This window comes from Pelecanus crispus, chromosome 4 (genome assembly GCF_030463565.1).
Source record: "Pelecanus crispus isolate bPelCri1 chromosome 4, bPelCri1.pri, whole genome shotgun sequence".
NCBI lineage: Eukaryota > Metazoa > Chordata > Aves > Pelecaniformes > Pelecanidae > Pelecanus > Pelecanus crispus.
Window position 1 is genome coordinate 61,070,694 of NC_134646.1, and position 23,954 is coordinate 61,094,647.

A 23,954-nucleotide genomic window follows, 5' to 3' on the forward strand; every position below is an offset into this window, starting at 1 on the left:
TTGTTCATTAAAAAATTATGTATCTTATTCAGTATATTGTGAAAAAAATGTATTCCAAAACAGGATTTGTTTACTTATGGACTTTCTGAAAAGAGAAATTCAGTGAGAAGAACTTGGTAGAATTTTCTGTCCTGGTATAGTCTTTTAAAATAAAAATCAGTATCTTAGCAAGTTTTTAGTCATGAGGTAATGTATATTGGACAGGATGAAATCGTACCAAGAGGTTACAGAAGTTACCAACTTTTGGTATACAACATATACTGGATATTCAGTTTTTTTCATCTATATGTTATCAGCAATTCTTAACATTTCATCCTTATCTACTGGTTGTAATTGTAGAATAACAAACTTGTAGGTGACTACATATGGCATGTCTTTTCCCTCTAATATTTGTGTGTATGTGTGGCGTGTTTATGTGTGCGTATGCGTGGCTGTGCACGAACCCGTGCACATTTCCCTTTGTAGCAAATGGGAATGACTTTTTTATGTACATTAATTTAAGAACATTTTAAAGATGTACAGAAAAGTGACACTGTATATTTTTCTTGATCAATTTGAAAAATTGATGAGAATAATGTAAAGAACATTTTTATGTTACCAACATGAAGCTTCTTTCCATAAAGGTCAGTAGAACAGACATGGGAATTCAAAGCCTTACTGCACAGACCTTTATTTCATGAGGACTTTAGTTACGGAGCTGAAGGGACTAACTGTTAAGATGCATAAAGGCTTGTATTAATGGGCTGTAACAAAAATCTCACATCAGATCCCATGGTTGACAGATGCAGGGTTTTCCTCCTCAGGGTAAATGGCAGGCCCGCTGAGCCTCCTTGTCAAGGTACAGCGTAGACCTGAAGAAAGGCTTCTGTAATTTGATGTAATTGCCCTTTGAATTTCTGTGGAATAGTGTGCTCCCAAGCATAGGAGCATGTGTAAAAAATGAAAAATTTAAGAAAAAATGAAGACGATTGGGCCAGGTGCTCTCAGTGGCATCAGTGCAGTGCCATGTAAAGCAATGGAGCTGCAGCAGAGAAGCTGAGAGAATTTGTCCTATTGTGTCTAATGGTGTACAGGCCACAAACACTGTGTAAAGATGTCACTGGGACAAGCAATCTGACTGTGCTTGCTTTTTGCCTTCCATGTACATTTACGTTTGGGATCCTGTTTTGAACAGAAAAAGTAATAATTTTGTTGAACCAACAAGAAAATATATGTAATCTCCTACACTGACCTTTTCTCCAAGAATCTTTGGCCGGAATTCTTCACTACTGGATGCACACAACAGGCTTCCAGTTGATTAAAAAGCCAACTGAAACAGGCTTCATTGCAGACAGAGCACCACTCCTCATGCTATTGGAAGTCGGTGAGATTTACAGCAGATGCTCCTCACTTGTGAGGATCAGTCTCGCTTTACTTAAATGTCTGGGTATATATTTGTAAAACTCACCATGTGCACCCAGCTCTAACAGTCTTGGCAAATGAGCTTTTTGTTCAGAGTAATGTTGTGTTTTACATTTAAATGAACTGTCTTTCCTTGAAATTCCTCTAAGTAATTGTCCCAGTGATTTTATACATGTATGCTTTTCTCATGTAAATTGCTATTTTAAATTTTCTATGTAAAAGAAAAAACATTGGAAATATTTTACTGTAAAATGTTTTACTAAAGAGCCAGGCCACTATCCCACATCAAAATGTATGCCTTTTAAATTCAGATACTCTCTCCAAGATATAACCTTCAGATCACCACTCTTAATTAAAATAAAAGTAACTAATTGTAGGACTGTATTTTGCCACTCTTATTCATGTTAAATAGTGCCTTACTCATCAAGTAGTTGCACTGAAGTTTGTGGGACTACTCTGAGATAATGTACTAGTAGCAGCTTTAGTAAGGGTGGCAGAAATCTGGCCTTTAGTGATGTACTTTGCGATGACATAATGGTAAATTTTGAGAAGTATGGAAGAGATTAGTGGTATCTGAAGCTTCAGGATATAATTAATTCTGTAATGAAGGTTTTAAGCTTGGTTAGTAAGAGACACAAGTTGTAGCAATTGGGAAATATGGAGGGAAGTTTACAATTATACCTTAGCTTAGAACTTTGTTAAAACAATAGTATTTTTAGAATCTGCTTAACACAATTATTATACTCTGAAATGAGAAATCATATGTATTCATGTATTGTCTGCAGATCACTTAGCCTTGTAACGTTCATGACTGAAAAAGGAAGAGTGATGTGATGTACCTAATGTAAATCGGTGGTTTAAAATGTCTGAATTATGCCAAACAAAAAATCATCTGTGCCATTTGCGGTTTCGTAGTAATCTTTTACTGAGTACTTGGATTGGGATAAAGGGCTTGTACTATGCACTTTTTATTGACTTAACAAAATAAATAGCAATCGTTAGTAAACTTTTGTCTTTGTCTGTTAGTCTTTGTAAAAGATGTAGGACTGCACGAACCTATCAATTTCTAAGGTAATTTGAAACCATCTAAAAGTAAGTAAAAATAGCATGTCATCTGTGTAACTTTTAAAATGTAAATTCTAACTTTTCTAATGGACGCTTTCCTTCTGTATGTGTTTCAAGCAAGTCAGAACAAATTATAAGCAGTTTCCAAGGTTTAAGATACTTTGATGACCAAGGTGGACATCTCTGCCTTTTGCTCTTCAAAGTAGTTATGCAGCCTAGGAAGTTAGATACACTACAGTAAGAAAAGCCGTGACAGAGGCCAAATATGCTAATTACATTACTTCATTTTAGATCAAATCCTACTACTCTGGGATTTGCAATCTATTTCCTAGTCCCAGTTCTTGGCAGTGTTGGACCCAGAGCTGCTCTGAGGAAGGAAGATGCTCCAGTGGATCCAGGGCAGCATGTAGAGGTAGTAGAGACCTGCTGCTTCCTTACTGTTCCCATGGAGTGCAGCACTCTTCTTCCTCTGGCAGCAGAGCACGAAATGCCTCAGCAGCGGCTCAGGTCCCACATAAGGGATTCCTGTGTTAATCCAAGGAAAAAGAGGAAAATGCCAGGGGAGCATTAAGGTTTAAAATAATCATAGAATCATAGAATCGTTTAGGTCAGAAAAGACCTTTAAGGTCATCAAGTCCAACCATTAACCTAACACTAACAAGTCCACCACTAAATCAATTAAGTGTAGAGTGATAATTTCATGGTTCCTGGCTTGGTGGCTGGATTATTTTTTAATGAAAGTAAAACTAGGAATCATTAAGGTTGGAAAGGATCTCTAAGATCATCAGGCCAACCGTCAACCCAACCCCACCAATGTCCACTAAACCATGTCCCAAAGTGCCACATCTGCCTGTTTTTTGAACCCTTCCAGGGATGGTGACTCCACCACCTCTCTGGGCAGCCTGTTCCAATGCTTAACCTCTCTTTCCGTGAAGAAATTTTTCCTAATATGCAATCTAAACCTCCCCTGATGTAGCTTGAGCCCATTTCCTCTCATCCTATCTCTAACTACTTGAGACCAACACCCACCTCACTACAACCTCCTTTCAGATAGTTGTAGAGAATGATAAGGTCCTGGAGTTATCCAGAGGTAGTGGTAATAAATACCAGAGAATCAGAAACAAAATCTGAATTTCTTTTTAGTAATAATAGAAAAAAAAGAATAATAATTAAATAACAAATGCCTTAGGCATTTGAGTCAATTTAGAAACTGTATGATCTTAAGCACGGATCATTAATGTCTGCTCATCAAGATTTAGCCTTTTACTTGAACATGAGGTTATAAATAACCCCTAAAACTAAAGCTAAACTTTATTTATAAGTACAGTTGTTAAAACATTTCCCAAGGATGCACATACCTATTACAAAAAGTGATGCAGAAAGAAAATTACCACAAATTTCAATTAACTGCATTGAGTGAATCTGCATGAGGCCTGGCTGTTCAAGACCACCAGGTAAGTGGAGAAGATTACTCTGCCCCAAAGCCTGGAAAAAAATTGTATCCTATCTAGGATGTTTGGGAGAAATACATCAAATCATTGCAGCAAAGTATTCCATGAACATGAAGCGGGTTCCTTGCGAAAATGGGTAACTTACATGCTTTTCTCCTACTACCCTTAGTTTTTCAGTCCCAGCCAACAGCCTACCGTGCAATTCACTGCAAAGACGTGGACCTTGGGGCAGGGGAAGAAGCTGACTCCCATGGTGAACCACATCCTCCCTTGCAAAACGGCACAACTGTTGACTTCCAGGGAGTTACACTCATCGACGTCAGCTGAAGATTTGTCTCTTCTCATACAAAAAGAATAACTGAACCTATGTTACTTGATCTTGTATCAAAATTATTGCCAACTCCCATAGCAGGCACTTTGTAATTAAATATAATAACTAGAAAAATCTGACTGCCGCATTACCTTTTTAACATCTGCAGATAAGAGTGTTGGTCAAAGAGGGTGTCTGAAACAAATGTATTTCAATACATGACAATAAATATTAACTCACTATATATATCCAGCTTTTTAAAGGTTTCACTCTTCTTGCTTGCATGGAAAGTGATACCATATTTTATACAATATTAGTTGAAAATACAGCAGTAATTTCTAATCAAAGATCACAAGTAGCAAGCTTTAAGTCTTTTGCCTTCAAGGGTTTTGTTATTACGTCCTCCAAGCTATAAATGATGAAACAGAGGAATGATTTCTGTGCTTACGTAGTTTTCAGACTTATACCTGTTTTAAACTTCTTGAAGGTTATTAATATCTTCTGATGCAAAAAATACTTTCAAAATGCAAGAGAAGATATTAGAGCCAAGAAAATATGTTTCTTAAGCAGACCAACAAAAAAAAAAACACCATTGTACAACATTCTGAAGGTCACACTCACTGCTTTGATATAAAAAGTCAATCTTAGAAAATATGTAGGAGCTCAGTTCAGGGCAGAACTTGTAGATGAAATGATAAATGATAAACTGAATATGGTTAGCAAGAAAATGATCCACAGAAGCCCCCACAGGACTGGACACTACACCAAGCACTGCATGTAACGCATCAAAATCTGCTTTGTTGTTGTGGTGACAGCAAGTAAAAATCTGGTTTCTTCAGCTCTCCTAGTTATTTCACACAGCCATGTTTTTCCATCCTCAGTCATATAGGTGAAACAGAAAATCCAAATAATCATTCTTCCCACTTCATCAAATATTAGCTTGCAATTTGAATCACAAGTGCATCTTGTTCCGGATGCCTCCTCTGGCTGTATGCTTCTGTTGGGCTTCAGTATGTTGGGGGAAAAGATTAAGCCAAATTTGCTTTTAGCTATTCTGTAACAGTGGAGCAAATCTCCACCTTATTTTATGTGAACAACTGTTAAGGCAATGGGACAACTCAGCTGAGTAAAACCCTTCAAAGAAGTCATGCTACAAGACGATTTCTCTCCAAGGGGGCTGTGATGAAAAGCAGTGCCTTATCTGGCTGTTCTTATTTCCATTGCGTTAGTTTTAGCATTGAAGGCTTCCTTATTGTTTTATTGAAATGGCTGTTATGTCTGAAATGGCTCTCCTGTTGGGAGATTTAGTGTGCTCCATGTTCAGAAAAGCAATGCTGCTGCCCACAGCACTGCTTCTGAAGGAACAGCTTTAATGTCTGGTGTAATGTGTGTAGTTTCCAGAAGAACATCGGGGATGGGGGGGAAGAGGTATTTACTAAACAATAGATAAGGCTGTCAAATGTAATCATGCCTGGGAGGAAGTGTGAATAATTTCTGTGTATACTGAGAGATTTAAATAATCTAATTAGAGGAAGGTCATATACTGGAAAACAAAACATTGTCATGCAGGAACTAAAAGAACAGGGTTTGAAAGGACATTCTCATCAGAGTTTTCAGGGTGGCCTTCCTTTGATTTTTAAATGTTGTTTTAATCCTGCATGGCTTTTGGTTTTTATTTATGTTGCAATATTGCCCATGAGTCCAGCTGAAGTTATTGTCCAGATGTTCCGGGCCCTATACAAACAGGCACGTTCACCCTGACCAAAAAGCTCACTGCATTTTGGGACAAATTTTACCAATTATTGCAGTTTGGGGTGCTGGTTGTCACTAGCAAAAATATTGGATTGGATTAATCACAAGCTGTTTGGGCAAACTGTCTGACCAAACAGCAAAGTCAAAGTTCTGGTGAGCCAGAGAGGTGGAGGCAAGGAGAAGGCGTAAGTAGGGACGTGCCAGGCGGAAAATGTCTCTCGTAACAACTGGTAACGGCGGCTCTGCGCAGTTAACTGTTATGGTTGGCTCTGAGCGCACGTAGGAGTTTGGGCACTCGGCTGCCTGTGTCCAAAACTGGCGTATGGCTTGTTTTATGCAGCTGTTGGAGCCTTTTCCAGAGGAGCACGCATGCCCAGTCCCACATGTCCCTGTGTAATCTCTTTAGCTGCGTGTCCTTCCTTCCTCTTAGCATTGTAAGACACAAAGCACAGATTCAAATACCGATCCCACTGGTCTGCAGGCAAGTCTTCTGGGCCCTTTTGTGCCTCAGCCTGGGACTGTTGCTGACTAGCTCAGATTTACCCATTACATGGGGGGCTGCCTCCTGGTTGTGCGGTGTCAAAAGCCAAAGACAGGCTTGATAGACAATGGTGGTTGTTGAATCTGTGTCAGATGTCAGTGTCAAAAACCGATTACAGAAACACAGCTGCCTTTGGTTAATGATCGGCTAAATCTGGTGGGGAATTAGTCTGACATTAAACACTCCCTAGATATGATACAAAGCGTCTTTTCACATCCAGGGTTCCTTGCTGGCTTTTCTTCTCACCTCCAACATCTGGGTGCTGGCCAGGAGATTATTCAATCATGTACTCGCTTGCTCTTTCCTTTCTGTTCTTCCCTTCCCTTCCCCTCATCCCCCAAATCCTTCATAGATCATGATTTCTCCCTTGCCTTCCACATAAGGAACAGCTTGTGCACAAGAGGTGAAAAACACCCCCTCCACACACCTTTGGCACGCGGGCTGCCCTTCGCTCGGTGGTTTCTGAAAGGTGGAGATAAGGCCTTGAGCCCGCTTCCCTCTTTTGCACACAGAGAGGAGAACATAGGATCCAATCTCACACCCGTACGTGCTCTAGCCATTGAGCTGTTGTATTAAATAGGAGATAATATCTCCTTAGGAGATCTTTAAGGAGATAGAAGGGGTTTTGAAGATGATCGTATAGGTAAGACTGACTCAGTAGTGAGAGCTCACTGAGCTTCTACTTGCTTTGCCTAGGCTTCCCTGGAAAAAAGGATGTGTTCAAAATTGAGACATCCGTGCAAATTAGCAATGAGACAAGGCGTTACTTGTTTTTACTTCAGGATAAACACGGTGAACCCTGCACCCTTGCCAGGCAGTTCTTTGGCTAACCACACCGACTCCGCTAGGATCCCACACTGAGATTGCAAACCTCAGTAGGCTCTTTCAGTAGAAACACACATATTTTACAGTACCATTTCTAAAGGACCAGTGAGTTACAGTATGTACTCGCTTAAGCAGGCACAGATTCTTCTATGGAAAGATTAGAACCTCCAGAGTAAAATATAAAAGAGAAACAATTATTCCAATTTCTTTTTTATGTACTTTAACATCTATGGACGAAAATGCCATATAAGAACAAGGCAATACTTTATTCACATCGTTAACAAGGATATATATGTTATATAATTATATACATATTACCCACCTGATTTGGCAATATTTAACACAGAAATTGTAATCTGTTAAAAGCATAAATTACTGGAGTATTGCAGATGCAGCAAAAAAACCCCACAGCTTCTAGGAGGTGCAGTGTAAGTGAACATGCAATGGAGAAGAAAAGGCGGCAGATTTCTCGCAATCTTTCTGCTCCCAAAGTCAGACGAAGTATACCAATAACATCACATTCATACAAAAGGCAAGAGGAGTATCCGAGAACTTTAATACAACTAGTCAGGAGATCCCTGAGCAGTGCCCAGATCACAAGGGCAAGAGAGCGCAAACCCGTTGTACTTCCTTACTCTGGCAATGTTTGCAATCTGGACTTTACACACGGTATTTTACTGTTACCTATCCACATTTCTATTCACGTATCTTTGTTGAGACAGCGCTACACTACAGGAGAGAGAATGTTCGGGTCACTTTTGTGTTTCCCAGTAAGCATAGCTAAAGGACCAAAAATGACTCACATATTTGACCACCAAAATTTGGTTCTTGTAAAAACCCCCCCGAGGCAGGAGAAGAGGGGAACTGTGCCCTTACCCCGCCGGTGGCACCCGACCCCGCGGGGCGCCCAGGCCTGACACACCAAGCCAGAGCTGCCAGGGGCACGGGCAGCGTTTGCGGTGGGGCCCGGAGGAGCACGCAGTCCCCACCGCCACATCCCCGTCCCCATCGCCTCCGGGGACAAGATGGCCTGGGGACCCTTCCAGGGGCTTGGGGAGGGGGGTGAGCAGGCCGCAGCCTACACCCCTCTCCCACAAAGAAGTAGTGAGACCAGCCACCGGCCCAGCCGCCGCAATGCTAAAAAAAAAAAACCAAAAAACAAAAAACCCGAAATAAAGCAAGGGGAGCGAAGCGTAAAACCCCCAAACAGACGGGGAAAGGGGCCGGGGGCACGCTCCCGCCTCAGGGCGGCGAGCGCCGCGGGAGGCGCCGCTCTCCCTCCCTCAGGGCTGAGCGAAGCCACTGCGGCCGGGCCCGCCCAGGCCAGGCCCAGGCCCAGGCCCGGCCATGGAGCCCCCAGCCGGGCCCGGGGGCCCCGCGGCCCCTCAGCCGCCCCTGCGGTGGCGGTGGCGGTGGCGGGGCCGGGGCCGGGGCCGGGCCGGCGGCGGCGCCTGAGGTGTCCCGCGCCCATTCGCCGGCGGCGCGGCGGGGCGGGGAGGCGGCGGGGCGGGCGGGCTCTGCGCCGGCCTCCGCTCCCGGGGGAAGGGAGGAGCCGGCGCCGGCCTCGCTCGGCGTCCGCGGGATAAAACGAAAGAGCCGCCTCAGCGCCGCGGCGGCCCTTTAAATAGCCGCCGCCGCCCCGCTCGTAGCGGAGTGTGGCCCTGAGCTCGCCGCGCATCCTCGCCGCAGCCCTCCAGCTCGATCCGCGGCGGCGGGGCAGGACCGCGCCCGCCCGCAGTAAGTCTCCGGGCTGCGGCTTCGGTGCCGGCCGCGGGTCCCCCCTCTGCCTTCCCCGGGGGCTCCCCGGGGCGGTGGCGGCCTTTGCCGCCCGCCGGGGCGCGGGGCCGGGCTGCGGCCGGGGAAGCCGCTCTCCGCCGCGGCCCCCGCCTTCCCGCTGGGCTCCCGGGGATGGAGCCCGCGGGGGTCGGCCCCGGCCCGAGCCGCCGGGCGGGGAGCGGGCTCGGCTCCCGGCCCGCTGCCTCCACCGGGAAGGAGGCGGGGGCTGCGGCCTCCGCGCTGAGGGCGCCTGTCCCGGCCGAGGGGCTGCGGGGGCCGGGCCCGGCCCGGGGGTCCCGGCCGAGCGCGGCCTGGCGCGGCTCTGCCCGCCGCGGGGCTGCGCCGGCCCCTGCCGCTGTGCGCTGCCTGCAGCCGTGGTCTCTGCTCCTGCCTGTTACTATCGTGGCATCAGCAGTTCCGCGGCCTGAGGGGGTGGTATTTACGCTGGCAGGCTTCAAAGCGACCGCAGAAAGCGCTTCCTCAATGGCCCGTGTGTGCTGGCGCTCCTGGAGTCGGGCAGGCTCCGGAGCCTTCCCGGGCGGGAGAGAGCAATTGCGGTTCATGTCAAGAGATCAGCTGTAAGAAAATGTTTCTCTCTGTGGCAGCGTAACAACGCCTCAAATCATTAATTCTCTCTTATTTCCTTGAATTGTTGGCCAGTATTTTCCTTTATAACTCCTGATTCTCCTTTTTCCCCTTCCTCTTACCTAGAGCAATCATGTTTGAAATTAGGAAGATTTGCTGCATTGGTGCTGGTTATGTCGGTGGGCCAACCTGTAGCGTTATTGCACAGATGTGTCCCAATATCAAAGTTACTGTTGTGGATGTCAACGAGGCCAGAATCAATGCCTGGAATTCCGATACACTCCCAATCTATGAGGTAAATGTGTCTCGCTGTTGTCTCTTCTTCCAGCCGGTGTTGCATTTGCTTCCCTCCCACCACATGGCATTTCCACATGGCCCACTTCTGAAGCTTGATAAGTATAGCACAGTGATGTCCTTCAAAAAGAGTATTCTGGAACAGCTGCTTGTCACTACTGCTCATTAAACCAGATTTTTGAAATATGTCTAGTGTACGCAGGTATTTAAGCATTATACATGAAGGGCATTGTGAGGAAAAATGTAATTGTGTATATAGTGAACTGTGCTAAATCATGATGACCTTCTTTCGGGACCCAATTTAATCACAATATAGTCTTCTCACTCAGTTATAGATATTATCTGCTGTGTTGTAGCACAATATGAATGTGTAGTACTGGGTGGTAAGCTTTATTCCCATTCTGAGTACTGCCAAAATCCAATCTGTGCTGCCCACCTTAAGCATATTGTAAGATGGGGACAGTCATGTTCCTGATTCACTTGTACCATAAACCTCCAATCTGGCCTGGGAAGACTAAGTCAGATAAAAATTATTTTTAAATGTATCACACTGTCACCCCTTCATTACGGAATTACTTTAATTTAAAGATATATAAAGCATTTTTCTATTTTGCTTCTCCTACACGTGTTGTTTTTCGCCCTTAAAGAATAGGTCTCTTTTTTTTCTTTCCTTCATTCTTCCTTTTTATAAGTTTGAGTTCTTTTCTTTAATGGGAGTGAAAAATTATCTTCACTCGACTCCCAAAGACAAGGCATGTTGCCCGGTAGTAAGTTACTCTTTCGGTATAAGAAGTCTTCTGAATCCTGTCTGTGCTGTAACCCTCTTAAAACCAAACCTATACTGTGACTCTTTAAGCAAAGATTAATAGACCTCCTTTGTCTCATATATATTCAAAGGAAAATATGTATAATGCTCAGATTAGCACATGAGACATGAATAAAGATCATGAAAGTAAGTACTTTGTTTTCTATAAACATTTAGACTGAATGAGTTAAAGTAGAGCTAGTCTTGGCATGTTTTTTTTTTAAAAAAAAAAAAAACCCACAGAAAAACCCCTTGCAACATCTGTTTCCTGGAATGATGTCCTTTGCTTACAAAGAATGTACAAAAACTGCCAAAAATTAGTTCAGACAGTTGAGACAGTTGTAAAATTGAGTTATTGCACAGTGAAGTGTTTTGTATTTTTTGTTTTGGGTTTTTTCTTTCCAGTGTCAGAAATTGTCTAGTGGGCTGCCTTTTTATTTACATCCCAGTAAGGCCATAGTTGGCACATTCGATGGGTTGTAACACATGTTATTCTGCCTCTGCTGACCTTTGTTTTTCTTTTAAGTAGGTATTTGGTATAAAGTGAGACAGCCAAAAAATCTCTTGCGTAAGAAAGCTTCTGCTTTGTTTTCCTCTCTCTCCCTCCCTTGAACACCTTTGTCTTTCTGGGCTTAACTCAAGTAGCTTGTGTCATGATAAGCATCTCTCAAGTTGGAGATTTGGTTGCCAGGTTACAGTGTATGACTTTATTTTTCAAACAAAAAGTAAAGGCTTCTTTTGTTTATGACAACTATATCTTAGTTAAATCATTTTGTAGACCGTTCTAATATGGAGGATTGCTCATGTACACGTGGCCTCCTGCTCCTCTTGTCTGTGTGGAGGTGTTAAGGGAAGGGAAAGTGTTCTGGCATAGTATGTGTCACTTGAAAGAATCTCATCAGATTGTGCCTGTGGTTCTTCCACGCTGCAGGTATGGTGCCATTATAAGTTTAATCTGGTCCAAACATGAGTGGTTGCCAGAAGGAGTGGGCTTTTTCTCCTATGTGTCTCTGCTGTCTTTCTTTCACTGGATCTGGGCTTGCTAATTTAGTGGAAGACTTCTTTGTGTGGTTTTTTTGTGCTGAATCAGTTTTAGGCCTGATGTTGGGGAGATCATGGAATGTGTAGTTGAGGGAAAAGGAGAATTGGGGCAACCTCTTTTGTTTGCAGCCTAGAGAATATTGTAAGACTTCTTGTATTTACTTAACATCACTCTACAGGTATTTCTTTAATTGTTGCTCATGGTAATAGAATTGAGCATGGGAATAACTGGAGCCTAAAGTCTGGTTGTGGAAATAACAATTCAGTGTGGCTGAAAGTTTCGAGACAGCATCCTGAGTGTTTTGAATGAAAAAGGGCTTTTTTTTTTTTTTTTTTGTTACTGTATAAATCTACAGAAGTTTTACTTTAAATCTGGCAGGCTAAAAACATTCCACACTGGGTGGGGGGAAGTCTTTCTGTATCTGAAATTATATGCCATTTGTTTGGGCATGCAGTTTACTGTTCTTCTAACTGCATTAACCTTAACTGCCTTTTTTTTCTGCCTTTTTTCAGCCAGGGTTAAAAGAAGTGGTAGAATCCTGTCGAGGAAGAAACCTCTTCTTTTCCACCAGTATTGATGATGCCATTAGAGAAGCTGATCTTGTATTTATTTCTGTAAGTTTAGGGGGAGAAGGTTTTTCTGTGTTTGTTTTTCTTATCAAATCATTATGTTCCTCTTATGTTAGGAAGAGGCCTTTGTTTTGTCATATAGATTGTTAGCAATGTCATGTCACTGTGTCACAGTTTTCTCCTTGTCTTTCTGTGTACTGTGGGAAAAGTGTTAAGTAAGCTTGTTAGTTTATATTTATCTGTTTCTTATAGCCAGTAGAATGTTTGACAAATGAACAGGCTCTAAGTCAAAATGATAAGGTTGATGGTTAGCTTGGTTCGATGTATGGGGTCTTAGAGCATAATGTAGTGCAGATCTGTCATTGCAGTGTACTACTGAGATCTACGGGACTTTAATAATATTGATATGATTCCTAGATAGGGATGCAAAGTCATATACTGATTATTGGGTTACAAAGATTACTTATTTCTAGAAGCTTTTAAAAACCAGTGTATTAATGGAAGAGGGGCTGGCTTTAATGTTTTTCTAGCTTTAATATTTCTAAGCTGTTGACACCACTAGGAAGAGGATCCAGTCAAACATAAACAGTGTGACCTTTTGTAATCTAGAAGGTTGTTCCTAATGCAGAATCTGAAAGAACTGATTGCTATTCATCTTGGTAGGCTACAGTCGAGTTATTTACTTAAGTCCCCTTTGCCTGAGAGCTCCTCTTTGTTAGGGCACCTCAATACAGAGCTCTCTTTCTGATAGTATTTTTCTCTATTCATTAAGCCTAAAATGAATGCCACTTGGCTGGATGATTGCCAGTAATACAGCCCATATATTGCCACCTGTCCTTGGCTTAAAACATGCTGTTGTGTTTTACGTGTTGTTGCCATTTCTTCTTTCAGTTTGTAATGAAAAGGACCCTCTGTCTTCAAGTACATGACATGTTTTCTCTCATGTTGCCTTTTCTGTGTACTTCAGTATAGTAATTTTCAGCAGCTCTACACTTAGGTTTCACTGCAAAGTGGTTTTAAACCATAACTGCCTCACTAGCTGCAAGATTCTTATAGTGTGAATTTTTTGCACTCCTAATGTGGGACAGGAAACAAAAGGTGGCTGTCTGTCATCATGAAGAAATTACTGGTGTTTCCAGAATAAGGACTAAGTTTCACCAAAGCCTGCAGAGCTGGTATGAATTGCTCTTGTTTAAATTCTATTTGAATAGAGGCCAATGAGCTTGCTTTAGAAGACAAAATTGAGAAAGCTAATAGCTGTTCATCTGATATGGTTAACTAGAATAATTCTGGGGTAGAAGCAAGCTGGACTCTGGGAAGGAAAGTATCTGTCATTCTTAACAATTTCACCTCATCGGTACCTCTTGTGTTAAGAGATCTGTAATGTTTCTTCTCCCTCTGTGTATTTGCAACTAGGTTAACACTCCAACGAAGACCTATGGGATGGGAAAAGGCCGAGCAGCTGATCTGAAATACATTGAAGCTTGTGCTAGACGAATTGTGCAAAATTCAAATGGCTATAAAATTGTCACTGAGAAAAGCACAGTTCCAGTACGTGCGGCGGAGAGCATTCGTCGAATATTTGATGCTAATACTAAGCCTAACTTGGATTTGCAGGTAAGCATAATCTTTGGGTTGTGTATTGAAAGGCTGTTTGTTGCTTTTGGCTTTTATTTGTTGTTCTTTATTTCTGTGCCTGTAGGTGCTGTCTAACCCAGAGTTCCTTGCAGAAGGAACAGCCATCAAGGATCTGAAGAACCCAGACCGAGTGCTTATTGGTGGAGATGATTCTCCAGAGGGACAGAAAGCTGTCCGTGCTCTTTGTGCTGTTTATGAGCACTGGGTGCCCAAAGAAAAAATCCTCACAACCAATACTTGGTCATCAGAACTTTCTAAACTGGTTAGTGTTACTCACTGCTGTTGTCTGCAATGAGCAAAGGGTGTGAGACAAAGCTCAGAAGCAAAACCTTCACTGACACTGAATGATGCAGCAAGGAAAGACAGACAAGGTTGGGAGGACCTGGTATATACTGGTATATACGTCAAAGGATATTAATCTTTTCCAGTTATCTCAGTTGAGCTAATAGATGATATCAACTTCCCATGAAATAATTTTCTTGCTCTTACTGCTGTGTTATTTATTACTAAGAGTAAACCTCCAGGGCTGCAGAAACTGGTTACCATCATAAGACGTTTCAAACTCTGCAAGTTAAGCGTTACATTATTTTGCTTAGATCCTATTAACTGCTACTGATGTATTAAACTAGTTATGTTACTATTTTGTATCTCAACAGAGTTACATAGATACTAAAGTAATCCTTCAGTAGTAACTCCCTTTGGTCTGTGAGTATCTTGGTTTCTGGAAGAATCAAGTTCTCTTTCCTATGTTTTTTACTTACAGGCAGCTAATGCTTTCCTTGCCCAAAGAATCAGCAGCATTAACTCTATCAGTGCTCTGTGTGAAGCTACAGGAGCAGATGTTGAAGAAGTAGCGAGAGCTATTGGAACAGACCAAAGAATTGGAAATAAGTTTCTCAAAGCCAGTGTTGGTAAACAAAAAATACCTTTTTTTTTTTTTTTTTTTCTCTTCTGGCCTTCTGTTTAATAGTGCAACAGGTCTCCTAGTAGTGTTTTTAAGTGATCTGATACTCTAAGGTCTTCTACAGCATGAGTGTGTGAAAATATTGCTGTAGAGAACTAGCATAAATCAGTTTTTCTGGTAAAATGTCTAGGTCTGAGGTTGCTCTAGACCCTGGCAATCTGAAACCCAAGAGTTCAGAGTGCATGTTTTATCCTACCTGGGACACTGGGAAGAAAAGTTGCAGCTTTATTTTTCTGAAGCATCACTGATGATAGTGCTCTCCAAGATGTCTTCCCAATTGTAACTGCTGCAGTTTTGTTTGGGAGTTGCTGCTAGTGGCCTGAGGAGGGGGAAGCCTCTAGGTCAGAATGTGTGATGGCAACTTCTAATTTGTAGGGTGAATTCAGTTGTTCAGGTTTACTAGAGAGTAATATGTGATAAAGTGGTGATCAGTACAACAAACTTTCAAACTTGCAGAACAAGACTAAAGCCTATCTGTATGGCTACAGTCTTCATGCTAGAAAGTATGGCTTTAAAATAACCTTATTAAATATAACCTCTCCTAGAGTCTATGCAAGAGTGATAGATAGCAAATATATTGCCAAGTTTTTTACTAGGTTATTATAATTCCTTCGAAAATTCCTTTGCTATATTTAGCATTGGTGCAGCCTCACCTTCAGTACTGTGTGAAGTTCTGGGCCCCACAATTTAAGAAGGATGTTGAGGTCCTTGAATGCGTCCAGAGAAGGGCAACAAGCTGGTGGAAGGGCTGGAAGGCATGTCCTATGAGGAGTGGCTAAGGACTTTGGGCTTGGCTGGTTTGGAGAAAAGGAGGCTGAGGGGCGACCTCATTGCTCTCTACACCTTCCCAAGGAGGGGAAGTGGCAAGGGAGGTGCTGATCTCTTCTCCCTGGTACCCAGTGACAGAGCACGTGGGAATGGTTCAAAGCTGTGCCAGGGGAGGTTTAGCCTGGACATTAGGAAGCATTTCTTTACCGAGAGGGTGGTCAAACACTGGAACAGGCTTCCTAGAGAGGTGCTCGATGCCCCAAGCCTGTCAGTGATTAAGAGGCATTTGGACAATGCCCTTAATAACACGCTTTAACTTTTGGTCAGCACTGAATTGGTCAGGTGGCTGGACTAGATGATCATTGTAGGTCCCTTCCAACTGAAATATTCTGTTCTACAATGTGTTGCTTCTGGGACTCTGAGCAAAGTTCTAGGGATCAAGGATCCCGCTATTAACTGTCTCAGTTTCCCCCTTAGCTGTGGTGATCTTTGGTTCTTGGCAATGATTAGTTATCCATTTAGGGGTGGGGGAGGAAAGAACCTAGTCTTAACATAACTTGTTCTGAGAAATATTCATCTAAATTTCTAGGTGGGGGGAGAGCAAACCCAGGAGCCTGTCTGCCCACTTGGAACAATAAAAAAATTAGGGGTTATCTTGCCATATGTTTCCCTGAGACTGGGTTAAAATTTCCATTGACTTCAGCGGGACCTGAAGCAGATTTTAGGGCTTCTGTAACTGACAAAGTAAGTAGGTCCAGGAATTGGATTTTGAGAGGTTCTTAAGGTTTTCATTTGCTAGCAGTGAAATACTGGGAAAAATTAGAATGCTGACTATGTGAATGATTGCCAAAAACTACTTGATTCCAAAGACTGGGTTGGAATAGTACCTTAGTCACCTGTAAAATAACCATTTTCTTTTTCAGGGTTTGGAGGTAGCTGTTTTCAGAAGGATGTCTTGAATTTAGTGTACCTCTGTGAGGCACTGAACTTGCCTGAAGTAGCCCGCTATTGGCAACAGGTACAAGTTCTTCACTGATTTTTTTTTTTTTTTTTTTTCTTCTTTGAGGGGGTGGTGTTTCTTCAGCTTTCAGGCATTGAGCTTTTGAGCATTGTCCACATACAATCTGTGTTTCAGCTTTAAGGAGCAGATACCTTAATGCTGATCATCTTTACATTTTAGGGCCCTCAGCCTAACACTGGCACTTGATACTTGTGGGTGCTTAGGCTTTATTGGGGTGAATTAAGTTGTCTTGATCAAATGGACTGGGAAGTTGTCTAGAAGTAGCAGTTGAAAATGTGAAGTACAAGCATATCTGGACTCCTGTCTTCCTCTTGCACTTGGTTATCTCTGTCCACTCTGAATTCGGAGCTTATGATCTTTTCCTCAGGGTCTGCTTTTACAGTTCTTTTTCTGAAGGAACTCAGCAGAACTTGCTATTCTTTTAAATAAGCATGGTTGCTGCTGTTCCCTGGTTAATGTTAGGAATGGTTGGGAAGATGTGGATGCTCTCAGGCCCAACACTAGTGCAGCAGTACCAGGATGCTCAGTCTGTACTTGCAAGATGTTCCCTATTAACCATTGAAAGTACCTTACCTCTCTTCCCAGTCCTGACTGCAAAAGCAGCTTTGACATATGTGGTATGGTCAGAAGAGCAGCTTTAGTTTGTTGTCCTGATTTAGGCCATACATGTTACCTCAAGTACAAGGCTGCCTAGTAGATTCCCCTAGAATACTAAGTGCATGATTTGCCTACCTTATTAGCAGCTTTCCTTTTTTTTCAATCTTTGTTTTGGCTAGCCTTTTTTTTCCCTCACTTTTTTCCATCCCAGTCTGCTGCCAAATAAACAACCTGCCCATAATTAGTTTTTCATCATTGGTCAGTTATGCCACATCCACACTGAAATCCAGTATTTCTTATACCATTACCTAAGCTGTTGTGGCCATATGGTAGTGTTGATGGAGTTATGTAGGCTCTGTTGGCTTTGCAAGGTTCTATTCCCCAAAATGTCCCTAATACTCCCTTCCAATTTTCTGAAGCTTGGCTGGATCTCACTAATAACTCCTCCATAACCGCTTGTAAAACTCAGTCATCCCTCACAGTCCTGTCTCTGACTTTTGTCAGCTTCTTACATTATCTGTTATGTCCAGTGGCTTTCTATATCCTGTTCAGATAGTTTAACCTCCAGCCAGGGGCTAGTCAGCAGCCTAATTACTTGCTTGCAGCTATAACTCTTACTTACATCAGTTGCTTGGAACAAGGAAGAGATGGGGTTTATGCTGTCTGCCTCTGAAGAAGTTCAGATTGACATCTTCCTTAAAAAGTGCACTTCATTAGGATAGTCCAGTCATGGTGGAGAGGTGTGCAATCCTATCAGTGAAGCAGACACTAACGTGCTGCATGCATCGAGGAGAGGTTTGGTTCAGTGTAGGACTTGGATGCATTGGCACAGTAGGAAAGAGAAGGAGCCCTAGGTTCTGTTATTTGCTTCAAGAACTACTGCTTTTACTCAGTATGAGGTGTAAGCAGACAACAGGCAGTCCTTGGAGCAGCAGGAGCTGCAGGAACTAACCATGTTACCTCAATGACAATCTGATGAATAGGGAAAATGAATACTGTCTTGAAAGAGACAAATTGGTTTGGCTCTGTCCTTTGAGATCACAAGGGTCCTTCTCAAGATGCAACCTACTTGGTATCTTGGCAACCCAAAAGCATAGGAACACTTACACTTAGCTCTCTGTGGAGGTGTTTTTTTATTTAATAAAAGCTTAAAAGGTTGCATTGTTAATGTAAACAAAGTAGTTTAAAGCACTTTTAATGCTTTTATGCTCTCTCACTGTTTTAAGAGCAACTCTTTGCAGTGCTTCTATATAGCTTACTAAGCTGTGGACAGATCGGACAGTAAGAACAGCTGCTGCAGAGTTAAGATAAGGTAGATAAGATAGAGAGTGCTGTGTTCATGTAGTGCAACTCCTTACCTGCACCTCCTGCTTCTTCAAAGCGCTCTCATCTTGCAGAGGTCTGTGTGCCCCAGCCCACACTGGTCAAGCCATGTAATACACGCACACACACATGCACCTATATAAGCAACTGTGTGAACCCCTTCTTTGTGGCCTGAGCACTGCACTGTCAGCAGCTCATCCCAGTGCATGCATGTGGGAGACCTCAGACCAGTCTGAGAACAGGATGCAAATTCTGGAGAATATGCTGATCAGAGCAGTGCTAGAATCTGAACTTTTCTCTCTGGCCTTTAGACTGGACAGGGCTCTCCTAATGCTGAAATCTTCATTCCTTGAAAACATACCTACAGAAAGAAATGTGTCCCTCTTACCCTGTCAGTTGTTACCTTTGTTGCCTGTCACCACCCTGTTGAATTGCATAAGTCTCGCTGCTTTTATTTCTTTTTCTCAAATGAATCTGGTTCACCAATACCCTTCTACTGTATAGTTTATACCTTATGTATTAACAGCTGCTGCTGTTAATTCTTGATTTGGGTTGAAAGTCTCAAAACTGAGAGGGAAGCATAGTTCTTTCCAGTCCATGTTGAACATTGACTAGGTGGGGGAACCTACCTTCCCTATTCTGCTAGTGATCCAGTGCCCTCTGTGTGTTAAGGGCTGGAGATCAAAGTATGAAGCAGGCTGGAGGAAAGTGGAACAGTGAGTGAACCCACTTTCATGTGGTAACAAAACTGGGGCACTTAAATCTGGTTTAACGACACTAGTTTTGTGTATTGAAATCTGTTAGTGTGGATTAAAAAGGCTAAAAATGTTCTCACAATTGTTATACATGGCATGTAAGGAAGTATAGGTCTGGCAATGGGATGTCCATGGGACATCAAGTACTCTAACACTGAAATTGCTTTCCATGTTTCTGCCTAGAATACAGTAAGTTGTAGATTTTTTTTAAAAAAAATCTACAATCTGAAAAAATCCTAGCCTTTGAACTAGATAATGCATGATACTATGTGTGTATATACATCTAAAGTCACTGATTAAAATAGGATTTGTCTCAGATTTTGATAAATTAACTCAATTTATGTTTGGGTTACTTATGATACTGAGTAAAAATACTTAGCTTTCTCTTTTAAGCCTCTATTAAACTTACATGTGGGTAGCTTGGCTTGATTGTTAATAGAATCTGTTTATAGCTTAAAATGGCTCCCTTCTGTACCATCACGTTTTATATAATTTCAGGTAATAGACATGAATGATTATCAGAGAAGAAGATTTGCTTCCCGCATTATTGACAGCTTGTTCAATACTGTTGCTGATAAGAAGATTGCTATTCTAGGGTTTGCATTCAAAAAGGATACTGGGGACACAAGGTAAGAAAATTAATTCAGTTCACTAACATGGATTCCCTACACTTGTCACCAGCTATGCAGCTAAACCCCCCAACTGAATTGCATTAATAAAAATAGATCAGATATGGGACCCTTACCCTCTTGTGACTGAACTGGTTTGTTACAAGGATTGGTCTTTCTTAAATGGGTGAACGATTGATTCTTGACCTCTACAACATACTTGAATCATTCAGAAGCTAGAGCAGGTAACTCTAGTCCCTATTAACTTGCATAAGCAAAGATAGATTTTGACAGAGTCCTTCCATTCTCCACAAAAAAGAATGCAAGCATTTTTGCAGCTGGTTCTAAATTGCTATGTGAAACCAAAGTTTCAGCTTTGTTTCCCAAAGGTGGTTAATTCTGTTTTCCTGTAAAGCTCAAACTTGGTAGAACTCCTTCCAACTGCAGTTTGTGGGAAATGCTTATAAGCTTGATGCCTTGTTAATTATGGTCAATAGGAGTCCTGGGGCTTAGTATCTCTCTTGCATGATTCAGCAGAAGAGATGTAAACTTGTTTTTCACATTACTCTCCTTGGTGTCCCTCAAGATTTCAAGTTTGCTGTTGGCATGGATTACCACCACACAAAGATGCTTAATGTAAAGCTGGTATAAAAGCTCTGACATTGCATATCATGACACTTGAAGACTTTCATTACTTAGAACACGCCATCTGTTTCTTTAACTGTTTGATTCACTTCCCTAGAGAGTCATCCAGTATCTACATTAGCAAGTATTTAATGGATGAAGGAGCAAAGCTCCATATCTATGATCCTAAAGTACCTAAGGAACAAATAGTCTTGGATCTCTCACATCCGGGTGTCTCAGAAGATAACCAAGGTAAGAATGCTCATGTAAAGCTTAGTTCCCCCCTTCCCTCCCCACCCTATTCTCAAAATACACAAGGTCCGTTTAAATACTATAAATTAATTTTCACATTTTCACCATGGCAATGATGTGCTGTTGGCTACACTTATTAGAGGATTGTCATAAGCTCAGAGGATTATTGTAACTCCTCCCCCTTTCACCATAGCTTTTATCTATAAGTGCTAATTCTGTACTATTGTATATTTTTGATAAATATTCACTTGAATACATGCAAAGGATTTTTCTCTCTGCATAATTAAAAGGAAGAGAAAGAAGACTGTCTAGAAGTAGGAAAGACTAGTGTTGTTCTGTCAGCTCCTTTGTGTCCTGGGTCCTATCTTGCCTTAGTTCTTGCCTGCATATCCAAAGTAGGAAAAAAGAAATAATTCTGGAATTCACTGTAGAGCATTCTCCCCTCCCTGTATCACTTCCAAATTCATTTGTTCCCTTAAATTTAAGACTTTAAAGTAATCATCTATGACTAGAAATGGAGAAGTGGGGGGGGTATTTGGGATTTTTGTATTCTTTCCTGATTGGGGAGGGGGAGCATGGAGATGATGGATGGATGGGGGAGAAGAATAGATCAGGCTTCTAGAGGTGAAGAGCATGAAGGAAAATGAGCTGTGGTGAAGAATAGTGAAGGGTGTACATTATCTAACATGCCCTTGAATTAGAGAGGGAGGTGAAGGTTGCCTCTAGGCAGCTGCTGAGGCAGTCAAAGGGAGAAGGCATCCCCTGGTGAGCCATGTGTATCTTCTGTAGTGTGAACTGAGTGTTAAATAGGAACTGTGATGTGCTGCTATTGTGCAGGCAGTGACCTTTGTGAGAGTTGGCATTTCAACGCTCTGTAGTAACTTCTAATTCTAGAGATGCTCTTGCCTGTCTAAATCAAATTTGAATGTTTAACTTCAAACATGTAAGTGCTCTGACTCTGTTCAGATGCCAGGTACAAGCTGCTTTCATTTAAATAAGTGAATTCAAATTGACAAATGTCTTGATAGAAAACATCTCTAGGTGAGTGACTTGAAACTTCTTGTTTGTGTAGGGCAAGGAAGGAGACTCACTTGCCAGGAGTGCACCAGATTGATGCTAAAGATGTGTGAAGAATAAAACTTTATCTTCCTTCTGTTACAGTGTCTCGGTTGGTCACTATCAGTAAAGATCCCTATGAAGCCTGTGATGGAGCTCATGCCCTTGTAATTTGCACTGAATGGGACATGTTTAAGGTAAATGTTATCTTCAATTTAAACTAAAGGAAAAAAGAGGGAGTGTTGTGCTTCTTATTTGTTCTATCTGCTTTAATTGCCCTTTACAGGAGTTGGATTATGAACGTATTCATAAGAAGATGCTGAAACCTGCATTTATCTTTGATGGTAGGAGAGTTCTAGATGATCTTCACAATGAGCTACAAGTCATTGGCTTCCAGGTAATCAGCTGGGTGATGCTGCTGCTTATGTTTCTTTCCTTCTGCTCTCTTCCTTCTTGCTGTCTCTCCCTCTGCAATGACTGAGTAGCAAGGGAAAAAAACCCTCTTCAGGTGAGGATTTAAATCTAAACCTGTCTGTACTTAAGTCTCTTCACTAGTGCTGTCTTCCTTCATTACCTTACTATTTTCATAGACTGCTTTGTTAAAATCCAAGCTACATCAGACTATGCCATCAACATTCAGCAGTATTAGCATATCTTGAAGCACTTCTAGAATCCACAGAATTTGACTAATACTAAAATCACCAAATCCCTGAATAATCTGATAGAAGCATCTCAGCCAGACGCGATCAGAACAAAATCTACAAGCCAGATCAGATGCATGTTTCAGTTGTGTTTCATTCTGTGTACTCCTGAGTACTGTGACTTGCATAATGGCTATAGGCTTTCTCTCTTGATATTTTCTTTTTTTCCCCTACTTAAACTACATACAGTTATTTACACTGTGAACAGGCATGTATAAATTGATTTAACCAGTCAATTGAAGGTGTTATGGGCAAATATGGTGCATACAGCTCACATGACTGTTTAAACAACTCTGGAAAAAATAGTTAACTCAGATGTCTGTCTGGAATATATTAATCAAATTTCTGTTAAATTTAAAATAGGTGAAGTATTTTGTTATTTGGTGCTTTGCATCTGACTTGCACTACTTACTCAAGAGGAAAGCTACAGCTCTCCTTATTTACTGGGTGTCTGAACTGTTTTGCTAGTTAGTGTTTTGTCCTCTACAAGCTCTGTCTTTAGTGATTTACACTAGTCTGACCTAGAAATTAGGGGAACCTGTCTCACTCTTTGAATTTTGTGGTACCTGGCTTGTGTGTGTGTTGGCTTTGTTACATGCTTTCTCTTATATAGAGTTGACTGCCTTTAGCCTTTCAGAGTTGTATTGTTTCAAAAACTGCATTAAGGAGGGGAAAAAGCTTCTTCTATCCTAGTTTACTGGATATAAGTTTTTAGACAAAGGAGGCCAAACCCACGTTTTCTGAATACCCGGAAACATTTTATGATACTTGTACTGATAGTCCTATGGAAGCTGAGGCACATGAATGTTCAAATTGGCAAGATGCACCTTCAAGTAGGCAAAGTAGGCACCTGTGAAAGGCTGTTCTTAAAAGACACTTTGCAACTCCAATCCCAGAAACTGTCCCTGGGTACACTGTTCTTTGTGGCTTGTGTTATTCTAGTGTTCATGAAATATAGTCGTGGTCCTGGGTTTAATTTGCAGATTCCTCATAGGCTGGCATGACTATATTAGATTGCCACACTCACTTGTTAAATGTGTTTTCTCTTTCAGATTGAAACAATTGGGAAGAAGGTGTCAGCCAAAAGAATTCCTTTTGCTTCTTCGTGTGAAATTCCTAAGTTCAGCCTGCAGGACCCACCTGTCAAAAAGCCTAGAGTATAAAGTTTAATAGGTACTGAAGGAATTCTGTGGACCTTATTAGTGATAACAACTGTAAGCCTGTGCTTTTT

The 23,954-nt window shown here is 41.8% G+C and overlaps 1 protein-coding gene across 3 annotated transcripts; it reads left to right on the plus strand.

Annotated features, from left to right (window-relative positions):
- The first annotated feature begins 9,838 nt into the window (after window positions 1–9,838).
- On the plus strand, window positions 9,839–23,886 carry UGDH (UDP-glucose 6-dehydrogenase). 3 transcript variants are annotated; one of them, XM_009481788.2, is made up of 11 exons: window positions 9,839–10,001; window positions 12,360–12,461; window positions 13,833–14,033; window positions 14,119–14,316; window positions 14,818–14,965; window positions 16,710–16,804; window positions 19,981–20,111; window positions 20,833–20,966; window positions 22,128–22,219; window positions 22,309–22,419; window positions 23,776–23,886. In XM_009481788.2, the coding sequence occupies exons 1-11, from the start codon at window positions 9,840–9,842 to the stop codon at window positions 23,884–23,886; spliced, it is 1,485 nt and encodes a 494-aa protein (XP_009480063.1). In that variant the 5' UTR covers window position 9,839. The 3 variants fall into 3 exon arrangements, with proteins under 3 accessions (XP_009480063.1, XP_075565514.1, XP_009480064.1); XM_075709399.1 differs by having other exon boundaries at window positions 14,818–14,959; XM_009481789.2 differs by lacking the exon at window positions 13,833–14,033.
- Window positions 23,887–23,954: the final 68 nt, after the last annotated feature.

Bases quoted from the DNA above. Each gene is read 5' to 3' on its own strand.
- UGDH (XM_009481788.2), top strand. From the start codon at position 9,840: ATGTTTGAAATTAGGAAGATTTGCTGCATTGGTGCTGGTTATGTCGGT. The intron at 12,462-13,832 runs GTAAGTTTAGGG...ATTTGCAACTAG, and splicing joins CTGATCTTGTATTTATTTCT to GTTAACACTCCAACGAAGAC. The intron at 14,317-14,817 runs GTTAGTGTTACT...TTTTACTTACAG, and splicing joins CATCAGAACTTTCTAAACTG to GCAGCTAATGCTTTCCTTGC.